Below are 24,724 nucleotides of genomic sequence, written 5' to 3' on the forward strand. Positions count from 1 at the left end.
CCGCTACTTACGGGTTCTCCCACCGACCGCCCTTGTGTACAGCGCGAGCCCGTCAATAATTAACGCTTATTTCGTTAGTCTCGCGCCAGCAACGGCAGCGAATCGCGTTTCCGACCGCAGCCACAGCGTCGTTTCGTCATCAAGCGGCGGTGCGTTTTCTGCGCAACAGATTGCGAGAGGAGGATGAGGAGTAGGAGGCAGGTCTGCTGCTCAGGAAGGAACAGGTTTTTCGAAAAAGTCATACCCAATCCACGGCCGTGTGCAGACGCGATGGTTGGAGACAGCGAGCGAACTCTCTCCCTCGTTCGCGATTCAATCAACGTAATGGCCTGCGCGCTACAGTGTGGTAACTTCGTACGACTCCGGGCAGAGCGGGGATAAAAAGCACAAATGTGGCACAAATTGAACCAATTTCTGCGCCAAAGTACCGATTAATAATTTTGGTTTCACATGCATCTTACAAATGATTGAACAGCATCAGCGTGTAGCAACCCCGTACTTCGGAAATAAACGTACTCAAATAAGGCAAACTTGAAGTATTGGTAATGATTGCAAACAAAATAACATCTAAATAACACTGACGCCTAGCTGTCCTTTGTTATTAACATTTGTTAAACTAGATAAGTTAACTTTTCACTTCCAAATGTCCAGGAAAGTCTTTCACACACACGCACGGACCGAAGTTGCCCCCAACGGTTCACGAACGGTTTAATTGTGCCATACGTGCCCCACTAAATGCTCTCCACATGTTCTCTGATTTTGCGTAGTAAAACTGGTGCTAACCCCATCGCCAAACTAGCACTGCGCGGGACGCAGGCATTACCCGCTCTCAAAACAGTGGGTCGGAGGAAATGGAAAACTCGCTCCGGTGCAACCAGCCTCCGGGCAGCAGTTAGGAGAAAGTTTTCCGCCTTCATCGATGTCTGTCATTAGACCGATTCCTGTCACTGTCAACCCTGCTTCTTGCTGCCAGCGTACCACCACCACGATCTACGCACAAGCGCCGACTGTGTGTTAGTGGCCTACTGTACGGTGCAACTCTCTTTTTCTCGCCCATGTTGGCTAGTAAACAGTCGTGAAAGTGAATCCACACACACACACACACTCGTACATCAGCTACACGGAGAAAAGTTTCAATTTGCACACAGTCGGTACCACCGCGCGAGGGCTTGAGGAAACTGTGCATATCTGGAAGGGAGCTTCAAAGTGCCCCGGGAAGGTAAAGGTAGCCAAAGCCCACACGGGTAAGATGCGGAAGACTAAACAAACGATGGATACCAGCTGTGTGTCTAACCCACTCCCCATGTTTGACGTGATCGAAGCTGCTGTGCTAGGATTATGTGCTCCTTTTGCCGGTGTGGTTCCACGGTGCTCTGGAACATTTCTCCCTCAGCTAACGTCACGGTGGTTGCCAATTTCGGTTCCAGAGGGGGTTGCTTACCTGGGAAGGGACGAACACAAAAATGAAAAAGAAAGTTAGTGGATGAACCTTTACAACGCACGCATACTAAGTTAATCTAATCGGATTCATACAGAGACAGCGGAAGGGTTTACAAAGTAGTGCAACAGAGATGAATTATTTTTATGAAATATTAATAGCCCTAATCCAGGTGAAACGAGTTCAAACATCTAATGCGATTATCGGGCACTTAAGCTCCGTGATCGCAGGTCCCATTGCAAACTTGTGTCCCTCTAAAATAGCGGAAATTGGGATATAGCTTCAATCAACATTTTTCATTCCAAAGTCAAAGATCCAGCGATCAGAGTCGATTAAACGGTAAGCTGATAAGCAAATGGACGATCCCAAACAACCATGTTAATCCGGTTTTAAGCGCAAGGGCAATCAGCAATCAGACCCCCACCACCAAGCCGCGACTGCCAAAGGTCCATCGGCTCTTATCGAAACTGTATCAGCTAACGGAGCGCGCTAGCGTAAACAACATCCATTCCCAACCGGAGCAGGTCAGTGGGAAATGTAAAGGGGGGTGTACGCGGAGCGAAAGAGGGCCTAGTGCCCGCAATTTTGCACCGTCCATGGGAAATGCGCGCGAGATGGCACCACTCGACGTGCCGTCCGTGATAGTTTTCACAACGTACAGCGCGCGCAAGTGTCGCCGCCACCCTGAAAGGAATAAAACGAGCAGAAGCAGAAACCTGCCCTTCGCGATCATGCGCTAATGCGCGTACAGCTGGGAGGAAGAAGAGATGCAAAACTTGTTCCCATACCTCCACCATACGTTGCTGTGTTGACAGACATAAGGAAGTGAACTAGGTCCTCCTCCCCGTCGACCATTGGGAGAGGCAGGGTCTTGGAAAAACTAGGAAAATGTCTAAAAACAAAACCTGCCCCCGCATACATACACACACACAGAAACAGTTCGGAATGCCTGTGAGCCGTGGGAAACGGTTCCGCTCCCCTTTATTCTGAGCTGATTGCCTCTTGCTTCACTGCGGGGCCTTATATGTTGCGACAGACAGGTTGCTCGTGGGGTAAAATTTTTAAACCAGAACGAAAACAAAGCCCGCCAAATGGAACATGGAACTGCCCCCGTTCATCCCACCCAGCGAGCTTTTTCCTTTAGCGTGTCAGTGATTTTCCTTCGTTAAACATTTATTCACGGCCCATGACGCCTTTAACGAAGCGAAGGTTTTGTCGCATTCATTATGAAGATTATTATCATTAGCTGCCTGCCGATCCCATTCCGAAGATACTACAACATGGACCACTTGCCTCCCAGTCTCCATCATTTGCGAGAAATCGGATGGCTGGCTGGCTGGCTGGCTGGTTGGCCCGGTCGCAAACACTCGGCTTGCCCGGCAAAAGGTAAACGCGACGAGGCTTCCCTCGCTGTTGAGCAATCATAGCCCCCGGGGTGGAAAAATCCGCTGAAGCAGCATTATACAGCAACTCGCCGCGCCAGCCTGCGTTGGCGTTACCGAAACCGATGGCGAAAGCGAAATCCCCACCATCAGAGGGCAGGGGAAGGGTAGAAACAAAAAAGCACACCGGAAAAGATGAAAAAAGGCCCCTCGCGGGCGGCAGACACCATGCGCGAGTGGCAAACGAAACCGCCACCGTCAGCTGCTGCAATTCACGCTGCAAAGAAAAACACCAGCAGCAATAGGGGCGAACACAAGGGTGCACCGGTGGAAGAAGGACTGCGCAACTCCACGCAAAACAATGACCTCTTTGTTGTTTGTGCCAGTGTTTCCTACACTGGGTTTGGCGGAAAGGGGGTGCCAGCAATTGGGAGTGATTTTGCCCTGAAGTAAAACCCGGCATGGCAGCGGAGGCGTCGTAATCGTCTTGGCTGTGCGATCTTATTATATGTTAATTACCCTACACACACCTTACTAATGCTACTGCTGCTGCTAGTTAGTTGCCTCTCTGTCCGTGTCTGCTCTGGGGCGACGCAATTTTAGCTGTGTCTGTATGAGTGTGTGTGTGTGTTAGTTTTTTTTCTTCTGTCCGCACATTACCAAACCGCCATTTCCTGTTGTCAAATGAAGTGTCTCAAGTATTGTTTACTCCCGGACTGTCGCACTTGACGACTGAGGTTGTTTGGGTTCCGTTACCACGCAACCGTTTCACAGATAACGAGGTGAATAATCTTGTGTGTCATGAAATCTGTTTCTTTTTTTTTTGGTTCGCATAATGTATGCAGAGAACCAATAAAGACACATGTACTGGAACGTTCAATCACACTCTTATCAATTCGCATGATCTGCGCATTGATAATTGGCAGAATCATCCAGCTAATTCGATACTTCTTCGCAAGCAGTAAGCGGTAAAATGAATTTTGGATACCTTTTTTTAACTGTTAGTCTAATACACATTCTAGAACATTCTGGTTGTTGTGATTTCGTCAATGGGGCCCTTTCCGTTTGAAGCTCGTAGGCTGAAATTTCAGCCTGTCAGCTGTTTGCATTGTATAGCAGTTTTCGAGCAGCTGTCTAAGTGAGTATAATGTACAGGTGGGCTTATCCCAAGGTGTATGAATTTAGAAGACTGATTTTTATCGCTTCTGCTTCTTAATAAAGATTTTAAGAGTGTTTTGAGTATTCGTCAAGCCTCCAGAAAGCTCGTTGGAGCAAAAGTTTTCACTCGTTCTGTCAAAAAGTAAATGTAAACAAAACCGTGTTTTCGAGCAGGTACTCGAATCTAATTCTAGCTTTGTGGCTAGAATAATCTAGACTGAAAATTGCAGGCTAGTTTTTTGTGTGGTTTTGTAAGTAGTGTTTACATGATTTCAGCCTCCAACTGTCAAACTCCATACAAAAAGCTAACTAGAATCGTGAAGGCCCCCAATGAAGGATTTGGCAATAAGAAGAGGTTTATGTACTTGTAGCGAAACACACCCATCTCACAACATTTCAATGAACACGTATCAAACGCGCAGACCTCTTGCAGCATAATCAATATAAATATGCCCAACAAAGCCATCAGAGAAGAACAGGGCCAAATCTCCTAGACTATCCAGGACTATCGACTATAGCCTTAAAGCCCAGAATGAATGATGAACTTCTTTTTCTGAATACCTTCTGGACGAGTCATTATACATGGCTAATAACTGCTGTCTTCGGAAAGATGATCCAATCCGAATAATTCAACTTTATTTTATTTTCTTCATAAATAAGGATGAAAAGTTTGATATACAATCTATAGAAACGGCGTTGTGTTATAAAGGTTGTATAACATTATATGAATAAAATCAAAGCACAATAAAAAATAGACTTTGTCATGGTCTGCACCGTTGGATGGATGTGCAACTTACAACCAATAAATCTATAAAAGGTACACACGTATTTTTTTCATTATAAGCAAAATTCTTCCTATTACATCAATGCAATACTGCGGTAAGGTAATATACTCAGTTGCTCCAGCAATCTCGAGTTTGTTTGCGTTTCCATTTTGCACTTGACAATCCCCACGAATGCGAATGCGCTAGAAGTCTAGAACCCAACAACCGCGACGACCAACCGAAGGAATGCACTGATAGATAGATGGAAAATAACCGCAAAACATTCACGGCGCGTCAAGTGCTGTTCTCATCCTCTTTGCGATGTTTTGAAAGCTTTTGAAGGTAATGTAAAAGCAAAGACGACTCAAATCCAGTCGGAATCGTGGCTCAATGTCATTCGGTGGGTGCGTTGGACAACAAAAAAACACATCGAAACAAGATCCACCTATCATGGTGTGCAAAAGTTACACACCAATGAATGGGAGAGTACGATACATATTTTATTGTGTGTGAGCAGATTAACTGGTTGCCTTGTATCAGCTGACAGGCTGCGTTGTTTGCGAGCCACAGTTAGCTGACGAGTCGTCGACGAATGATCGAAAGTTGTGCGTTTCAATTTGTAGGTCACGCATCTGAAGGCTACAGAAAACTCAGTGAGAAGCTGCGCTACATCCATCGCAGAGCGAATCGAAGTTTAGTGGGAGAAAAAGTTACGCGGACCAAAGCTAAATCGGAATGCGGAATCTGTTCAAGAGACGCTAAAAACGAACATGATGATACATTGATCTAAATCGTTAGTTAAGGTCTCGTACAAAATCGAACTTGTTGAAATCATCTAAAATACTTTTTACACTATCGTGACATCGCAAACCATCAGGGAGGTTTTATTTTAATGGATGCTTTTTCCCGAGGATGCGGGAAAATGTGTCTGGTTGTAAAGGAGCGAATGAAAAGTCAACATTTTCTTTGTCCCCTTTAACGTACCGCTCTATCAACCCTATTAGATGACGTATGTGGAACATTATACGACCACATTTGGACGGTAATTCAAACAACATCAGCACCATACATTCTCATTCGGCGTCCTCGCCGTACATTGCCCTACAGAGAAATTGGTTGATGAAAATTGTGCGTTCCAAAAGCCGTTACACTTTTCCACAGCCCCGGAACGGCGAGAATGGATTCCATGTTTCGAGCATTGGAGCAACGACGTCCAATAAGGACCCCGGTACCCCCTGCACGATACCAACTCATTCTCCAGCGGTCCCGAACCTACTACCATCATATCCCATCCCATCACCGTAACCAGAATGCTTTTAACTGTTTTGAAAGCTTCCCGTTCACAAAGGCCATTTCGTTTGGAGTTGTAGAATAAATCATAGATATGGCATGGCGAAAATTGGGCAGTCCACCATTGCTACTCCCTTGCCCTTTTCGACACCTTGCCACCATAGCACACGCGGCTAGAAGATTCGAACGCCACTCTAGATGGGTGCACACACAATGGTTTTGGTGAAATAATAAATTAATGGATTGTTGTTTTGGGCAGGTTCGGAATGCGGTCTGCTCTTTCGGAATGCATGGAGGGACTTGGTATCGATCTACAATTTTGCGCTTTGTTGTCGGCGGCAAAGGGTGCGCCAATTTTTGCTTTCATTTCACTACGGAAAAGGACGAATATATATATATATGGGAAATGGTAAACGTGTGCGTGTTTTGAATCGGTGCCAAATCCTAGGGAAACTTATGTTATTGTTCATCGATCTGACTGGACAGTAAAATCGTTTGATTTCTTAAAAATAGGCTATTTGTAATTGTCATCACAAGCCGAGAGAAACTTTATGTTACACAGTTCTATATCGTGTTCAACATGGTTTCCTACCAAACCGCTCTCTTTGAAACAATCAATCGATCAAAATACTTCCTTAGTTTTATACCGTAGCTGCTCAGTTTGTATTTGTTTTTCATTTTTCAGTAATAATTCAGCTCTTAGTAATTAGATGTGTATAATTCTGCTTTTGGGGCGTTCCCGTGGTACAGTCGTCAACTCGAACGACTCAATAACAAGCCCGCCATGGGTTCAAGCCCGGACCGTCCCCCCGTAGCAAGGATTGACTATTCGGCTGTGTGGTAATGAATTAAGACTCGAAAGCCTGCACAGGCCCGGCATGTCCGCGTAGGACGTTACGCCAAATAGAAGAAGTATAAGTCTGCTTTTATCTGCAAAAACCATTGCAATGCATGTTCTCAATTTAGGTGTAACATCAATCCCAAAAAAGTTCAAAATATGCATCATGTTTAACCATCTCCAATCTACACACTTAAGAGGTCAACCGGAACCACGTTAACGGCAACCAACTAGTGGGGATCTTTAACGTGAATGAAAACAAAAAACAAAAAAAAACATTATGTCAAGGCGTTTGGAGGCTCTAAATCGTTCGCATGGCATTGCTGGCAGGCGCGGTAGCGGGTATATGGTAATTGAATGCGGCAGCGCGGACCTGGAACTGGGTCAATTACGCTCCGATTCCTCTTCTCTGAAGGTGTTCGCATTTTATGTGCCACAACCGCTACCAACGATGCGACCAGCGAAGAAATGAATGCACACACTGACCGGCTTCGTCCACGATGTTGTCGCTTCACGTTTGAACGGGTTCGAGTTGTGTAGGGTTGGCCACCCGTTAGTACCAGTAGTGCCAACCGAACCAGGCCACCGTGATCTCAACCAGGAACAGCAAACATCAGTGGATGCGCAAATCGGACACGACGCTCCGTGGGAGTGGGAGAGTAATGCCGTCGGGTGTGTGTGTGTGTGTGTCTGTACGGGAAGACGATGCATCCCGTTAATCCGCAACAACACAATAGGCTGTTTAACTGGGCGGTTTGGTCAGCTGACCGCTCACTTCCCACTCGTTGGTGTACGGGTTTTTTTAAAGCACACTTTCAGAAGACACGGGTTTCTTTTTGAGTGCAAAAGTGAATAATGATAACCTTAATGGGCGTAAAGTGTATCATGTGGCATCGCTTAGTTGCATTCTGATAAGTTGCTTGTATTGTTGATTTCAAATTTTTTAGCAAGGTGAAAAAACGAAACGTACCATGGCAGACTTCTAGCAACATAAAACAAATCAACAACTTTAAAGAACATGTTTCCATTTCCCACGACTATTTCCTCGAAATGAAATATTATTTATCGTACGGAATAGAGATAGTAAGCGAGAGGAGAGATGAGAGAAAGAGAGAAAAAGAGAAAGAGAGAGAGAGAGAGAGAGAGAGAGAGAGAAAGAGAGAGACATTTAAACAACGGCCTTCGATTGGACCTTACAATTGATATTAAATTGGATCCGTTTCAGTGCAGCCGGGTGTAATCATACGGGCATAGCTTGCGTTTCCGTTTGCGCTGCGATGCACCCGGGTACATGGTCAATTTGCATTCTACCGTGGCGTAAACTATAAATTTAGCTTCAACGCATCATCAGCGCCCATGCACGCGTGTTGCCTCGGACAGATGTAGCGCATAAGATAGTGCACACGTCCACACATGCAAGCTTGCTGCATTTGCACGTGTACGCGAGCTTCGCATACCAAGGAGCGCAAAGGAGTGGCAAAGAATCGATCTATTTGTGAACGGCGCGCTCCAGCAGAACGTCTTACACATTCGTTCTACCGAATAGCAAACACCATCCGATGGAGGTGTTGCGGTTAGCCTCTTCTTTAACACGAGCAGGCCGATGGCCGTAAACTCGATTTCACTACGCTAGGGCAAGCCGATCCATCCGAAGGTCATCGCCAATCGTCGGTCGAAGGATGAGCCGAACAATAATACGAACCAAGCCACCATATATCTTGATTTAGATGGCACAAAAACGATTCTGCTTTTTAAAAAATGCATTTAAAACAACACTGCAAAAGCCATACAACTTCAAGGTGAAAGGACTTTTGAGAGAAACTCGCACGAATACACCACCAATCTTAAACAGTGGATGTAGAGCGAGACAGCGCACACCTTCAAGCATAGAAACAGCGCACCGTCGAAGGCTAGGCCATAATTAAACAATAACTAATACAAGGCGGCGAGGCATCTAGCCCTGTTGAATGATTTTCTACTATTTTCAATTTACGCAATAACTGATAATAACACTTATAGCATTTAAAAATGATACAAAAAAACAACATCGAAGTGTTTAAAAATCTCTCTATTTAATGTATGATCCAATTTAAAAAGGTTGTAATTTATTATATGAATTTGAATACAATATTCGATCGTTTACATTCAAACAGTTACATTTAAATTTATTGGTTAAATTCAAACAATTACAATGGCCTTACAATTAGCCGGAAGCTTCTTGACCTTGAAAACTTATGAATCAATCAGGTTCACCATTGCTACAGATGCAGATAAAAAAAGAATTACAAAATTTAATTCAATTATGCCAACATCCAAATGCGAACGTAGTTTTCAACAATACGAATCAGTAAAATGAATGACCCAACTGTACCATTGCCCCAGATCGATACGATCTGTTGAGCAACGCAGATTGCTATTCAAGGTACCACCTTTGCGATCACCGCACCACCACCCCCGCGTCATCCCACTTCCGTCCGAATGTTGCAGATGAGAGACGAGCGTTGAGTGAAGCGTACCAGAAGTTGCCGCTCGATATTTTTGCCGCACCGTAGGAACTCGATGAAATGGGAACCGGGATGAGTCCTCGCCAGGCGCCAAGCCAAGGTAGGGTGGGCGGACGCGTTTGCTACTATTTGGAATGTTCTACCATGAAATCACAGCCATTCGCATCGAAACGGAAGCAAGCGCTCTCGCAAGGGTTTGAATGGTCCAATTCGATCGATTTGGAACGCGATCGATGACCTTGTAGCAACAACAGCACACTGTCGCTACTTTTGACACCGATTGCGACACGCACGGATGCACGCATATACAAATGCCATGCAAAAGTGAACAAATCGATGATGATGATGATGATGATGTGATCAAGCAGTGACCGGTTAATTGGAGGGTCTGGCTCTGGACGAAACGTTCACTTGGTAATGCTTTCGCCCGTTCGATGAAGTCGTCATCGAGATGAATGCGTGTTTCACTAGCGTAAATAATATATTAAAGCTACACACACACACAGACGCGAGCGTTAACACACGTGTACACACACCCGCTTTGCGTCAACACGGAGAAGGTCACAAGGTTGCGAGATTCCGAAGGCACACTACACCGAACCGAAGCATAAACATATTGCTTCTTGCGAAACATGAGCGCATGTTGCAGGCCCCAGCATCGATTGTTTAAAATTGTTTCTCCCGCTGCCTTGTGTGCTTGATGGAACAGTTTTGGCAATCAGCTGGAAGGTGTACATGATCTACGGAGCTTTAGTACGTCAAGATAGAGCAAGAGACGTAACAACTGCTCAAAAGCGGGGTTCGTATAACATAAGCACATACATACATCCGGGGGGCAGCACGCTGCACCCCAGTCGAGACAAACTCGCTCAAGCACGCGCGCACTACACACACACACACACAATTACCCCAACCTGTTCGTCGTTGGACTTCGTAAGCAAATATTGATTGATTTTTTTCCCTTTAATTATTGCTTCGTACATATGCTTGCGCAACGCCACCCTTTTCCCTTTCTCGCTACCAATCGTTAGGGGGCAGCGTTACACCTCGCGCCCCGCTAATGGCAAAATTTACGACACACTTTTATGAGACATCTTGCTATCGAACTTGTTGGCGGTGCTCCATACAGCTACTACCGCGCTCCAGAAACAGATAGAGATCCGCAACAAAAAAAAACAAACACGAGAAAAAGAAAGTGGAGTTTTGCAATCTCTTTCGCTTTGAATAAAACATGATGATAGATGACAAAGCACGATGCAAATGTATGTGCATGTTTCCATGTGGATTCTGTAGAAAAAAAACCCGTTACCGATTCATCATTGATTTGAAACTAAGGTGTCGATTTTTTCAGACACTGGTCTATTTTCCACACATTTTTTAAAAATATAAATTAAACATTTGTAGCTTAAGTAATTATTCGGGACTCAATAATACAATTTTTTGGCCATTTCTAATGCAACTAGTAATACTGGTTGATTTTTCGTAGTGTTTATCATAACGTTCAAAATTTAAAATTAACAAATATGCTCGTTTCCATTGTATTTCTGCTGCGGTGAATTGAAGGGCTACGTGCACGATTATAATGAAAACCGCTATGCTTTATAATAAGCTCCGAGACGGATCGCGTTTCACTCTTAAAAAAAGCTACAAAATGTTGAAGACGAAAGCGGCCCGAAACGACGACGGAGGTACGCGTCTAGCCATTGACCTTTGCTACGAGCACCAGAAAAAAAAGCTATTACAGAACCTGCTCGTTCAAACGGAACAGCTTTCTAGAGGGTGTGGGTGAGAGGGGGCCTGGAGGCTGGGGGTTACTGAAAGGTGAACTTTGAGCAGAGGAAACATAGAGGCCACATATCTCTGCATCGAGCAGGTATACCAAGCTGCTGGAGTTTAGAGTATAATCTCTCTTTAATGGTCAGCGATGGGGGGGAGGGGGTGGAGCAGAAGGAACGATAGATAAATAGATGGAACAGCCGCTTACGACGAATTCAATCTCACAATTTGAACCCTGATTATCGTACTCCGGCAGGCACTCTTCGCCGGAGCGTTTGCAGCACGATCGTGACGATGATCAGCTTCGCGAGAGCCCAGAGATACGGATGAGGATGAAATGGAAACAAGAATACAGTAATATGCCATTCACCTTCCCTCTATCATTCGAATCAATCCCGAACCTTCGAATTTTACCAACGAACAATCAAATCCCTCTCTTCCCCTTTGAATTCTCTCACCCGCAAACAGAAAGCCCTCTTAAGCGACCATCTCGCGTCGATTTCTTTCCTTCTTTCTATCCTAGGAGCTGCGAGAGTTTAGAATAGTTCAATTGCGCATCGTAACACAGCATCAGGATCCACGGCACAAAGGCACGGAAGGTCTCGTGCAACGTAAAGCTATCTAGAGGGTATAGGACCACAACAAAAAAGTTCGTACAATATACACAAATCTTCTTCTTCTTCTTTTGGCACAACAACCGTTGTTGGTTAAGTCCTGCCTGTAGTAGTAGTAGTAGTAGTAGTAGTAGTAAGATTTGTTTACAGAGATTCTGAGTCTTGCGACTACATTCATCTCTTTGCAGGTAGACTACTGGTGGTGTAAAGTTGGGTTGACTTGATTATATTTTTGTTCGTATCTTTCAGAAATTTGATCCTGCCTGTACCAACTAGTAAAGTGGGCTTGGCTTTTTAGTGACTTACTGATTACACATAGCAGGATAGTCAGTCTTCCGTCAGTCTTACGCGGGCACGGTCCCCATTAGGGGCTTGAACCTATGACGGGAATATTGGTTCAATGGGACCTAACAGGTCGTACGAGTTGACGACTGTATCACAAGACCGGCACAAAATATACAAATGAACGAACGAACAAAAAGAAAAAGCAAGACAGAAAGTTAAAAGTGAAAAGATCAAAATGAACACCTAACACAAACATCAAGGTTCCTAATGATCAAGACAGATGCCAGCCTGCTGGAATGTAACTAATACTGTGGTCTGCTGCAGTCCGAAAACAGCCTCTGTCTCAAAACTCTTCCACAAAAACATTATTGCACAAAATTCGACAGCTTTATCAACTATGCAACAAAGCCTGCTAATGCTGATCCCCGCCTAATTTGGTTAATGATACGTGGCCTACACCAAGGTGCCTGGTGCTTTCCTTATTCCTTGTCTTTTCTCATAAGATACACACATACAACAATGGCCAACCAACGCAGTACGAATAAATAATTAAACGGAAATCTTCTTAGATAACGGAAGCAAGCGTAAGTAATACGATAGAGTATCATAAAATGGCAGTACGGTGAACAAACAATAGCATATAATAGCTATTGTTCCCCACTATAGGCCACGTCGTTACTGTATTTCCTGTGCCACAGAGCTGTGAGGCCCTTTCGTCGTCCGTGACGTCTTGCGGCTGACGCAAAGCGTAGAATGCTTTTATGCGCCCGGAATAGGAAAATTGACCGAACCGATGATCCTGCCATCAGAACCGGGTAAGGGAAAAGGACCGCACAAAGTATTATTTGCCACCGTTCCGCTTCCTATGTTTGACCTTTCGCTATGCCCGTGTCCTTCAAAGTGTACTAATAGGCTGCACAACTGGCAACTATGTTCCCATTGACTGTCGTAGAGGTTGCGTAGCGCTGAAAACCCTTTCCCGCAAACCAAACACATTTTTCTAGATGACGTACGCGGTTGCATAGGCGGTAAGTCTATTCGATTCTTCAAATGTAGCTATGCAGTGCATCTACACACACAGTACGGCACTACGAAAATATGTTAAATTTTCATTCAATGTACTTTACAACCATGTAATACGCTGTGTACGTACATTGCGATATTCCACAGCTGGGATTCTACTGGCATCGCACCCGTAGCAAGCACGTAGCAAAACTCCCTGAGCGGGAACCAATATCCAATTAGCAAAGGGACTCAAAACGGAACCTCCATTATGTAGCGGAAAGAAAAGGGACGAAACTTTGGCACTTCTGAGACACGGGAGTGAAGCATGTGTGCCACCGACGACGGATAGCGAAGGTCCAAGGAAATACATTTCTAGCGACTCCCAAAGTGGCTTTCAATGCGATCCATTATTCAATCCAGTTTCAAATTATGACAATAACGAAATATTTCGTCCATTTTATCTATCCAAAATATTTACCCGTTTTACCTTATTTTCATAAGAATTATGTTTCAGCATTATTACACCGTTCAAAAAAAGGAAAAAATGTATTATTAAAGTTTATTGTTCGATGTTTAGCGATATTAGCGCGGCCCAAACCATTAAAGAAGAGCCAAATAAAAAAAAACACATAGATTCTGCATCTATCGTGATCAACAGCGTGATAGCGATGGCGAGAACATAAACGATACGTGGCAGGGCATCATTATGAATAACAGAACCAAACGAACAACACTAGCACCAACTTTGTAATACAGCACAATTTTTTCGATCGTCCTTCTAAAATATTACCATCCACCAAGCAATGGTGCCAGAGAATAACTCAACATTTTTCCCCTGGACTGGAACACTTTTCCAGGGGGACAAAACCATCGCACAGCAAATTTCGTTCGAACACTTTTTTTACACGATTAAATTATTTTAGTGCTGTCCCGTTTGGCCGCAACGGCTGCTTTTACATTTGTGTGATTTTTATCTTCACCAACCATTATCGAGCAGGGATATTAAATTTTCTTCCCGCGCGCTGTTCTCGTTCCATTTACTCCTGGAGCGCTACTTGATGCTGCGAACAGATCTGGTCGCCCTATCATTTACTTCCCCCTACTGCCTCCCATCGTTGGCTTCCGTTTCCCGAATGGAACAACTTTTTCCCAATTCCGCAACACACACACCCATACATCTGTACATAGTATATACTTCGAAAGCATTTAATTTTTTTTCTTGTCCTATTGTGTGTGCACCCTGTTTAAGCTCTGTCCTTCCGAGTGCCTAGAAAGGATAAAGCAAAAACGCAGAAAGTTGTTCGACATCTCTTTCTTCGTTTTATTTCTCTCTCTCTCTTTCTAATACATCTTCAATCGACATTCTGCATGTTTCCTGCATGAAGGGACACAATGGTGGAAATTGAAATTCCCCAAACTCGCCCTCTGCCTACAGTCCCTCGTTGAAATCATCGTACGTATTTTAAAAAAGCTGGATAGAAAAGTCCTTTTACTAGCCATCGTCGTAGCTGGGAGGACAATTTTCGCACACCATTATGCTTCCTGGGTGTGGTTGGTCGGTAAAAAAAAAATTAAAAAAAGAAATCATCCACCACCCGATGGCCGAACCTCGCGGTATGCAATTTGTTGCTGAGCGGGAATAAAAATGGTATTAAAACCAGCAACGTGAAGCTTCCCACGGCACGCGCTCAAACGACGCATCGGACAAACAACATTCTAGGCGCGCTCGAGACAAATTGATGCAGTTTCCGTTCCGTTACAGAGCTTCTTAGGTATCGTCTCCCTTTCTGGCATGGACATCAGCCATCGAAAGGAAGGAAATCGGGCACTTAAAAAATGAAATGAAATGCTAGCGCTAGCGTAGCATTTACAGGAGGGTCTCCTCCCTCGCACAAAGTGAACCCCTCCGAGAGCAACTAAACTAACAAGAGACCTCCGAGCGACGCTTCACAACACTGTCGTCAATAGTGAAGGGCGAGGGGCTTATGAAAGGCGCGATAGCACCAAGTCCACACAACACACAGCAAAGTAAAGAAATTCCATTACTACAATCAAGACTTCTTGAGAGGACGGACTTTACTTGGAATGCACGGTAAAGAAACTCTTACGGTAAGGATGCTGTTCGTGCATTTATGCGCCATTAGAAATAAGGCTGGTTACACCAAAGGATGGTGAGAACGCGTACAGCCTAATATTTACTGTTTTTTTATTATTTAACATACCTATCCCGGCCGTGAGAAAAAGATGCAGATTCTTGTTTTTCCCTCAAACCCATTTTATTATCAAGTGGTCATCTTCGACAGGTCATTTTAAAAACCAAATTATTTTGACATATTCAATTCGCATTCATTATTGTACAATTGTACAATTGTACAATTGTACAATTTGTACAACTTAAACTAACAAAATGGAAAGAAAATAACCGCAATCTCATGAATAGTTTCTGGTGAGGGGATAACACAACGAAGAGTAACCGTAAAGAAAAAGACCCATCAAGGATATTATACAACTGAACAGGACAAAAAAAAGGACAACCGAGAGGACATTAGAGTGGAGACCATTAGCATACAGCTGACATCAAGGGTAGTGCAAGTCCGCCAACACACCACCGCGTGTGCCTCTGTCGTGCTCTTACAACACCACCACCATATCATGTGCTTGATGTTCCCGGCAGGAGGTCGTAATAATATTCCACTACCATTCTTGTTCGGCGGAAAGGCTGCCACATGTGGTAGCTGAAGCGTGTTAAACAGGCGACCGCCTAAACGTCACAGTCACTTTGAAGCAAACAAATCACGTCTTACAAACGAACGCATAATCGATTGAGCTGAGATGCCTTCGAGTGAGAATACGGAGTCCTGCCCCCACCCCTCCTCCACACACGCCTGCCTGTTGGTAAACGATTTTATGAGCCTCACTTATCCCTTGCCAGCCTTACAGTCACTTAGCACCGAAACGATGATAATGTAACACACACACACCTTCATTTTGAAGGTTCCTGTGCGAGCATCGCATCACAGAGGTTCATCACAGTGGCAAGATTTCAACCATCCAGTGGTTGGGCGCATAAGGCTCGCGCTGAGGCTGATTCGGTCCACCCTGTTCCACCTAGCGCAACTAAAGGGAAGCAATTTGCTGCAAGCTGTCACCAGCTGAGATTGAGTAATCAAATTTGCCCCGAGCCACGCCTTGATGGACAAGTGGCTTAAGCAATAGTAAGAGTCAGGAGAAAAAATCAATTCAAATCAAAATCCTACACATTGAATTACATGTGCGGAGAAAACATTCCCCCCCCCCCCCCATAGCCGTGCCACGCTACGATGATTTCGATTGACAGCGCAAGAAGTAGCGCAGGAAGCGAACGGATAAAATTAAGGGAAGTGGGCGAATGAAAGCCTATAAATCAAATAAACCAGGTCATATTTTTGTTACATACTAATCATAAAATAATACACACAAAAAACACGCAATGCGCATACTTTCGTAAATATTGAACTCAAATTGTACCAAACAAATACAATTGCAGCAACATGGACGTCTCCGATGCTGTTTACTTCAGGCTAACTCTCCCCGGTAGAACAAGGTGCAGTGTGCTGGAGAAATTAATAGTACAAAAAGATATGCACAGCGTTCCTCCCTGTGTGGTATGTGTTTGAATTATCCTTTTTTCCGGAAACAAAACAAAAAATATGCTATGTGCAACCTCTGCGGGGTGCTGCTGCTGTTGAGCGGAGAAAAAAAGGATGCTCATGCGAGCAAATCATACCACAACGTGCTGCTGTAGAAGACGGGTCGAAAATAAATGGTTCTGGAATTTGCACCGAGAGCGCACGGAAGAGAGAGAAAGAGAGAGAGCAAACCATTTCCCAGAGCTCTGAGAGAGCGCCAAATAGTATCATGATGATGGTGGCAGTGCTGGTGTGTGATGCTCATGATGATGATGATGAAAATGACGGTGATGACGGCAAGGACGACTTCCATATCCTGATGGTTACATCGCGCATGCACTCCGTCAGTTGGCAAAAGGGATTCCGGGTCGAAATTTTGCCCGTTTGGTTTGACGGTACGGGGAACGGAATGAAGGAATGGTACATTTTCCAGCCAGCAGAAGTTGGTAGAACATCGAATGGGAAATCATCGGCTGCTCTACGATACACGGGCGTGCTGTTGTTGTTTTAAATATGTTGTTCGGAAGCCTTTCTTTGTTCTGCCGTTGTGCTTGCAGAGACGATCAATTAAATTTAAATACTGCTTCGAGGTTTTTTTTTTATTTTATCAAGCTGTTTTGATGATTTTTTTTGCTAAGTTTTAGATGTGTTGTTTCAAGAAGATGTATTTTATGATATTGTTAGATATCTTCTGAATAAATAAAAAAAAGTAACAGTTGTCTCGGTACCAAATGACGCAAAGCGTACAATATTGGGTACGAAATCAGCTTAAAAGTGATTTAATGAATTGGGGGAATGAAATCCACCCCAAGTAACCGTGTCTCGAAAGGTAGCCGCAATCGGAAATGCCAACCAGTATCGACAATGCAAAAATTGAAACATGGTTCTCCAGCAAGATCAATGGGAACATCAATTAAGACAACAAAAAAATAGCCTTCCGTTATCGCCTTAATTTATTGTCGTGCTCATTAGTTAATTAATTAAATACGCCATCCCCTGCCAAATGGTGGTTATTGATGTTGGCGATATCCTCACACGGCCACTAGCCATTCCATCAAAACCCATCCTCCGGAATGGGAAACGGGAGGAAATGTTCGGGTCTGCAAAGAATTTTCGTAGCATTAAAGGTCCTTTTAACTCGCTCCATGATTTACGGTAAGTCAAGCGTTGCGGAAAGCAATTGCTAGGCATCGTATTTTACGAGTGAGCCTGATTCATAATTAATCATTCATCAAATTTGTCCACACGAAAAGCATCCCTCATTTTTGGCTGTGAAATATTGTGGTGAGGAAGGGCCAACGGTTGATCACAAGGCGATTGTCACCGGCACATTAAAGGATGCTTACAGAGATTTAAAGTAAGTTTTAAATAGGGAAAATGTCCAACCTTTATGATCAGTAAGGCATGGTAACTAGTGCAAGTACACCACAACACAAATGGAGGATAAATAGACAACATAAGACTAAAAACAGGCCTTACAACAATTTAAAGGACAACTTCAATTTTATGCACTGGCATTGAAAAAACGCGAAAATGTTAAATTCAACGTTTGAAAGTTAGCACAATAATGTCATGTTTCCCTGCCGAAACACACTAAAATATCATAATGTAAATGAATTATGGTAATTAAATCATCGACTGTTATCGGTGTACAGTCTGTTCCCGAGATGCGCAGTGTATGCGTTCCCGAGGAACTCGAAGATCCGCGTAAGTCGAATTTCGCGTTTTTCAGCTAAAATACATTCGATTACTCGACATTTTCGATTACATTAAGAACCATTATACACTTTATCATCGGAAAATTCTGATATTTCTGGCTTCTAAGGGATTTGTTTTTGCGAAAATGCAATTGGACAATTCTTGAAGCAAATTGCACTCAATTTGGTTTGTCAAATTTAGAAACCCGCGTATCACTGAATCCGCGTAAGTCGAGAAACACGTAACACGGGAACAGACCATGCTATACCATCGTATTGCAAAGTTTGCAATGTTTTGTCTATCATTCCCTTTGATTATATATTTATAGTTGCATGTATCAAAGCTTTTGCTTGAATTGCGCGAATTTGATGAATTTGATTTGATGTTTGATGATAAACGCGGATTTAGTCTATGATGTAAATACTTTTTAGAATCATCATGCATAATTTCCTCCACAGTGCAATAGTAGCACAGCCAGAAAAAAATGGAATTAAACATAATTTGATGTTCAAAGCTGTTTAACAGAAAGTCGCGGTAATGTAGGAATACATCAGGTTGGAGCAGGAAGGTGTGTCTCCCAAACATGTTTACCTTTGCCTACGCTTATCGTTTGCTATCATAAAATGCATCCTGCACTTTCCAGGCCACTCACCTTATCAGCTGGTATGTTTTTTGACGACATCCTGCCTGCCTTCTTTTCCAGCTCGGTCGGCAATCGCTAGAATCCGCTTTCTATTGTTTTCCCTTTTCCCAGTTCTCCGGATGCGGTGCAGGTGAACCCCGTGTAGCTCTCGGCACTCTCGAGACAATGCCAAGCGATATCCGCTTTATTTATTGCCCTTTGCGTACCTCACGTTTCACTCGTACCTCACTGATGGATCTGTTTCGGAAAGGTTGTTTTTTTCTTCTACTAGCTTCAATCTTTTTTTTACCTATTTTTTCCAGCAACCAATGCAAAACCTCTCTTCACGCACAATAGCATTGCCCAGAAGACTTCAGTCGAAATAAAAAGATGGTAAACGGCAATACAACCGTTGCTGTCGCGGCCGTAATGGTGGGTGTGTGCTTGTTTCTTCTCAATTCTTTACAAAACTTCACTTTTCAAAACTATCACTTTTCACAGTGTGACCTCGCTGGTGCCTCGAATTTAGCTAACCATTGGTTAACAGATATTGATCAAAGCAGGCATTTAAACGCGGCGCTTTTCTGAACTTTCTCGCCCAATTTTCGCTTCATATGAAACCGTAAAACTCACACACGCACACACATACACACATTTACGCACGCACACACACGCACACACCCACAAGGAAGGGCAAACAAATTCACATCATTTGATTTTGTTGAATGTATCACAATGCAATAATGCACCTCGCAACAAAACCGAGCGAAATGGGCAAGAAGCAAGCTCGCGCTGGAGCGATGGGTATTTAATTTTGTGGCGATGGCAATCACTAGGAGCACTTGTCAAAGGGCACTGCGATTCGCCATTACTAATCGAAGGTATTCACTGGCGAGCGCTTTTGACACTGGCCCGCTCGGCAGGGACTGCACCTGAAAACACAAACAAAATCGGTTGAAGCAAACCTTTTCTAGCAGCTCGTCATTTTGCACGGGTATTTATTTTTGCGCATGATTGTATTTTCTGGACGATCGATTTAATTTTGGCCGTGTGCGTCAGCTTCACGACATGCAGTTGCGATGGGAAAATCGCCCTCAAATTCAAGATACTCGACTGGGACAGCAGAGGAACGGAAATTGTGAATTGCTAAAGCAACCAACCAGCGAATCACCAATAACAACCACGACGACGACGACGACGAGCCCAGAAAACCACTGCCCGTGATGTCTCACAAATGTAAACACCCATACATTGAACGGGTGTTGGTATTATTTTCAAACAACACAATCTCCTCTCCGCTGCTTTCGCGCTAGCACTAGTGCGACGTCGTGGCGCAACTTCAGAATTATTTTCGCTCCCACCAATACTACTGCAGCGTGAACAACCAACACTCTCGCGTTGACGTGTTTGCTCTCGGCTGAGAGCGAACAACACGTTTTTTTTTTCTTCGAAAGATGTAAAATTTCACCAAAACCTCTTTTTACAACACCACACTTCCTGCACACATACAAACGCCTACACACAGTCACTCGACACACATACGTCTGTATTTTTCACCACACCGTTAACGCAGCGAAACTCTGAACTGCTTGGAAACTTTTCGTTCCCAAGAGCAGCTCTAATTTGGCCTTAGTTCCACACATAAAAAAAAACGATCGCACTTTCGCATCGATGTAATACAGACGAATTGGCGAGCTAGAGCAAAAGGTGTGTGAGATGATATTACTCTTGCTATTCTCCGCTTACGATATAATGCTGCAGTTTCACGAAACTATACTACCTCGACGGGATACGATCGATTGATTGCAACTGCTATACAATGACCACGGATGCGAGTCCGTCTGTAGTCTCGACCATTGAAAAAGAGCCTATGAAAAAGCACACCAACGAGGGCAACAACGCACCACCTATTTTCTATTGATGCCAAACACATGAACGCAAAGTAAATGTCACTGGCCAGGTGATGCAAACCACGAGCGAACAAACAGGCAAAGACGTTTGACAGTCAATAACCATCTAGCACCGTGAACCCATATGTGTCAAATGTGTTGAGAGGTGTACAGTATACGCTCGGTAATACGCATCTTTTTAATCCGTACGTTCGATCAAAGTGTATGTAGCCTATCTCATAGCCTGTTTTTTTTAACAACATTTGACGTCAATTTTTGACAGAACGGGGAAAACTTTTCCTCAAACAAGCCTTCTAGCCAACCCTGAGCTATAAACGTCATTTCCATACAATTTCAGATTGCGCTAAGATTATATGTCCGAGATATATAAATATTTTTTGGCAGATAAATATATCAAACCGATTCGTTTGACAGATAAATCTGAGATTGCGCATCGTTTATTGATACGGTTAGGCCGAAAATACACGGACCGGAATTTCGCGGCCGCGGAATTTCGCCTGTTGTCAAACCCATATACAAAGTGTCAATGGCAACTTTCCCAAACTGTCATATAGTTTGACATAAATTTTTCAGCAAACGGAATTTCGCGGCCGCGGAAAAGTTGCCGTTGACAGTTTGTACATGGATTTGACAGTTCGGAAAAGTTGCCGTTGACAGTTTGAGCATGGATTTGACAGCAGGCGGAATTCCGCAGCCGCAAAATTTCGCCTGCTGTCAAACCCATGTACAAACTGTCAACGGCAACTTTTCCGAGCTGTCATATTCATATATTTTTCAGCAAGCGGAATTCTGCGGTCGCAAAATTCCGGTCCGTGTATTTTCGGCCTTAAACTTTTCGTTTTTTTCACTAAAATACATTCAAAAACACGTAAGGCCGCAAATACACGACGCGCGTTTCCGCGGGCGCGTTCAAACGCGTATAACAGTTCCGCAGAGATATCCAGCGTGAGCTTCTTTGCGTTTCCGCGGTAGCGCGTTCGAATGACAATTCATTTCTATGGTTAGATTGTTATACGCGTGTATTTGCGGCCTAATACGCTTTTTATTGTAAGGCCGCAAATACACGACGCGCGTTTCCGCGGGCGCGTTCAAACGCGTATAACAGTTCCGCAGAGATATCCAGCTGAGCATCTCTGCGTTTCCGCGGTAGCGCGTTCGAATGACATTTCATTTCTATGGCTGGATTGTTATACGCGTTTCCGCGCCCGCGGAAACGCGCGTCGTGTATTTGCGGCCTAAGCTTTAACAAATCTGAATGATTTAAAATCCATTTTTGGTTCAATATACAGGTGTCCCCCGAGATACGACTGTATTTGGGACCGAAAAAATGTCTCAAAGCAAGGCGTAAGTCGAAATAGTCTTATGTCGAATATCTGTGAATATAAAGTTATATAAAGTTTATAACCAAAATTGAAGAGTCGGAATCTATGAAATCGTACATTTTATTCAAAACAATATGCGATAGTGTATTAATGTTCACCTCATGAATTTTGTTGTCAAAAGTGCGAATTATCGAGGTGCGCATGCGGATCAAGCATGCGGATAAAAAAGGTACGGATTACCGCGCGTATATTGTAAAACTTTTGGGAAAATCGTATTTTTTTTTCAATTGACAATTAATGGAGATAATTGTACTGATTTGACATATGACCTATCAAAAATAAAAATTCGCGCAACTCTGGACCGCCTATATTGAATTCTGACTGTAGTTATACGGACGTCACACGAGGCGTAAACTCAACAAGTTTACGCTTGATTTGTATGGGAGAGCGTAAACTTCCTGTCAAAAAATTAAAGGGTTGTATGGCTGAAATTCAGTTTACGCCAAAATTAAGCTTCGTGTGACGTCCGTATCACAGTTTATATTGAGACTGTTATACGAATGGCTGTTATACATGCACAAATAGGTTTCTTGAAATATGTTCTCTGGGTAGCGTGTTTGACATTTCGGTTTAGGACTGCTGGCTCGATACTTCAATACAGGTTATGTATTTTGTTTTTTGATAAAAAAATACTTTCCAAGGAAAGGAAAACAGTTTATTTTAATTGTACGTACACTTATTTTCAATATTTGTGAAAATGTAACCGATAATTAATAATTATGCACTAGAAAATGGCAATCTCTTGTATGTGATGCTTTGTGCACTTCGGCTTGAAGATGAGTTTGAGCTTTTTCCTACTTCCTGCATTCTTCAACTAAGCTTTCCCTGAGCAAAGCTTATATATAGCTTCATTTTGCCGGAACCAGTTCTTTTCAAACGCAAGTTTCTAACTAGAATGAGCATAAGCTTTGCTCCCGTACTCCGTTGCGCCGATTCACAGGCTTTGTGTTCTTGTTTAGCGAAGTGTATGAAAAACGATCTGAAAAATATATTCTGCTATTTTGAGGGGCACTTTGTCCGCATATTGGCATTTGCCTCGATCAAGGCAGATACAGCAAAACACGTAGAGAAATTTTCCCCGTGCCAATTCAATCAGTACTACTGAATATTGCTTTGGCCTCGAATCTCTCTAACAATGTTCTTGTAGCACGCTTGAAGCTAATCGGACTGGCAACCTAAATTCGACTATTCAATCCCTTTACCTGTGTATAAAACGCCTCCCTGAGACTGATTCACACGAACACTTGTTTCAGCTGGTTGTGCTTTCGATATCACTTTCCACGTGTTGCTTCAGGTGCAGCTTTAGGTCCGAAAAATTGTTCGGGTTGTACATGCACTGATTGCATTGCAACGGTGTCTCAAGAAGCTTCATAATGTAATGCAAGGAAGGTCGATGTATGTGTCCCGCTCCGTGTAGCTTTTCCACTACATCTGTAAATACATGTCTTTTGGAATCAATAATCTGATTTCGCGGTATAAACGTCTGTTTTGCTAACATACTTTCATGCTTAAGAAGGAACTCGGTATTGAATGCGTTCCAGTGGTATCGGTGTGATAGACACGGCGAGTAATAATCTTTCGAGATGACGTGGAGGTGCAAGCGTCTCATGGAGGGTTTCATATGGTAGCCAAAATCGAACCGATCAACTGTGAGGCCAGTCGTACCAACGGCTTTTAAGCCTAGCTCGTACATGTTCTGTAACAGTCCATCGTCGTCGGACGATAGCTAAAATTAAAGCGGATAGTGCGCAATTCATTCGTGGTCGAATCACCAAGCGCAACTGCTTCAGTATAGCATACGCACATCATATACCGAATCTATGTCCTTCCAGGGTAGTACCAAAAAATGATGAAGGGCTTTGGGATACTTATCCTTGATAACGACGGCCAAATCGGATACGAATAATTGTTTTTTTACGTTGCTTATCGCATGAATTAGTCCATCAGACCAAGCCTGAGTTGCCATTTACGAGATTGTGTACAAAACTGCACCACGAGAAGGTAACGTCAATTGGCATGAAGGATGACATTTGATTGACAATTTAATTCATGCGTTGAATACTGCAATAATTAACCTGCAGTTTAACCCTGTCACTGACAACCAAAAAAAACATCATATTCCAAGCAACCGGGCTACCCGGGTAGCCAGCGACTTTGGAGGCTTATAACTTTTGAATGCGTTATCCAATATTGATGCAATATTCTGATGAAAACTAAATAAACTAATGCAGTTTTTATAACTGTGCATAGATTGGTTAAACTCGCTACCGTTGTTTAGTTATAGCTTTTCAAAGTTGACAGGATTTGTTTTTAAATAATTACAAAATGTAAAAAATATTTTTTGTGAGTACTTTATAAAATTTTCATAGCAAAATGGCTTCAAAAGTTTT

At 43.4% G+C, this 24,724-nt stretch overlaps 2 protein-coding genes across 2 annotated transcripts in view; both read right to left on the reverse strand.

Annotated features, from left to right (window-relative positions):
• Positions 1–20,940, reverse strand: part of LOC120908365 (SKI family transcriptional corepressor 1) — a 46,663-nt gene extending 25,723 nt beyond the window's left edge. The window contains exons 1-2 of the mRNA XM_040319288.1: positions 20,823–20,940; positions 19,073–19,974 (exon numbers count right to left, since the gene is read on the reverse strand). Of these exons, the coding sequence (XP_040175222.1) occupies positions 19,073–19,102 (30 nt within the window). The 5' untranslated portion in view covers positions 19,103–19,974; positions 20,823–20,940. The remainder of the gene's footprint in view (positions 1–19,072; positions 19,975–20,822) is intronic.
• A 2,027-nt stretch (positions 20,941–22,967) lies between these two features.
• Positions 22,968–24,335, reverse strand: LOC120897054 (aprataxin-like). Its single transcript, XM_040301662.1, has 3 exons — positions 24,139–24,335; positions 23,835–24,060; positions 22,968–23,765 (listed from the first exon to the last, which is right to left on the reverse strand). The coding sequence occupies exons 1-3, from the start codon at positions 24,298–24,300 to the stop codon at positions 23,584–23,586; spliced, it is 570 nt and encodes a 189-aa protein (XP_040157596.1). The 5' UTR covers positions 24,301–24,335; the 3' UTR covers positions 22,968–23,583.
• Positions 24,336–24,724: the final 389 nt, after the last annotated feature.

This window comes from Anopheles arabiensis, chromosome 2 (genome assembly GCF_016920715.1).
Source record: "Anopheles arabiensis isolate DONGOLA chromosome 2, AaraD3, whole genome shotgun sequence".
NCBI lineage: Eukaryota > Metazoa > Arthropoda > Insecta > Diptera > Culicidae > Anopheles > Anopheles arabiensis.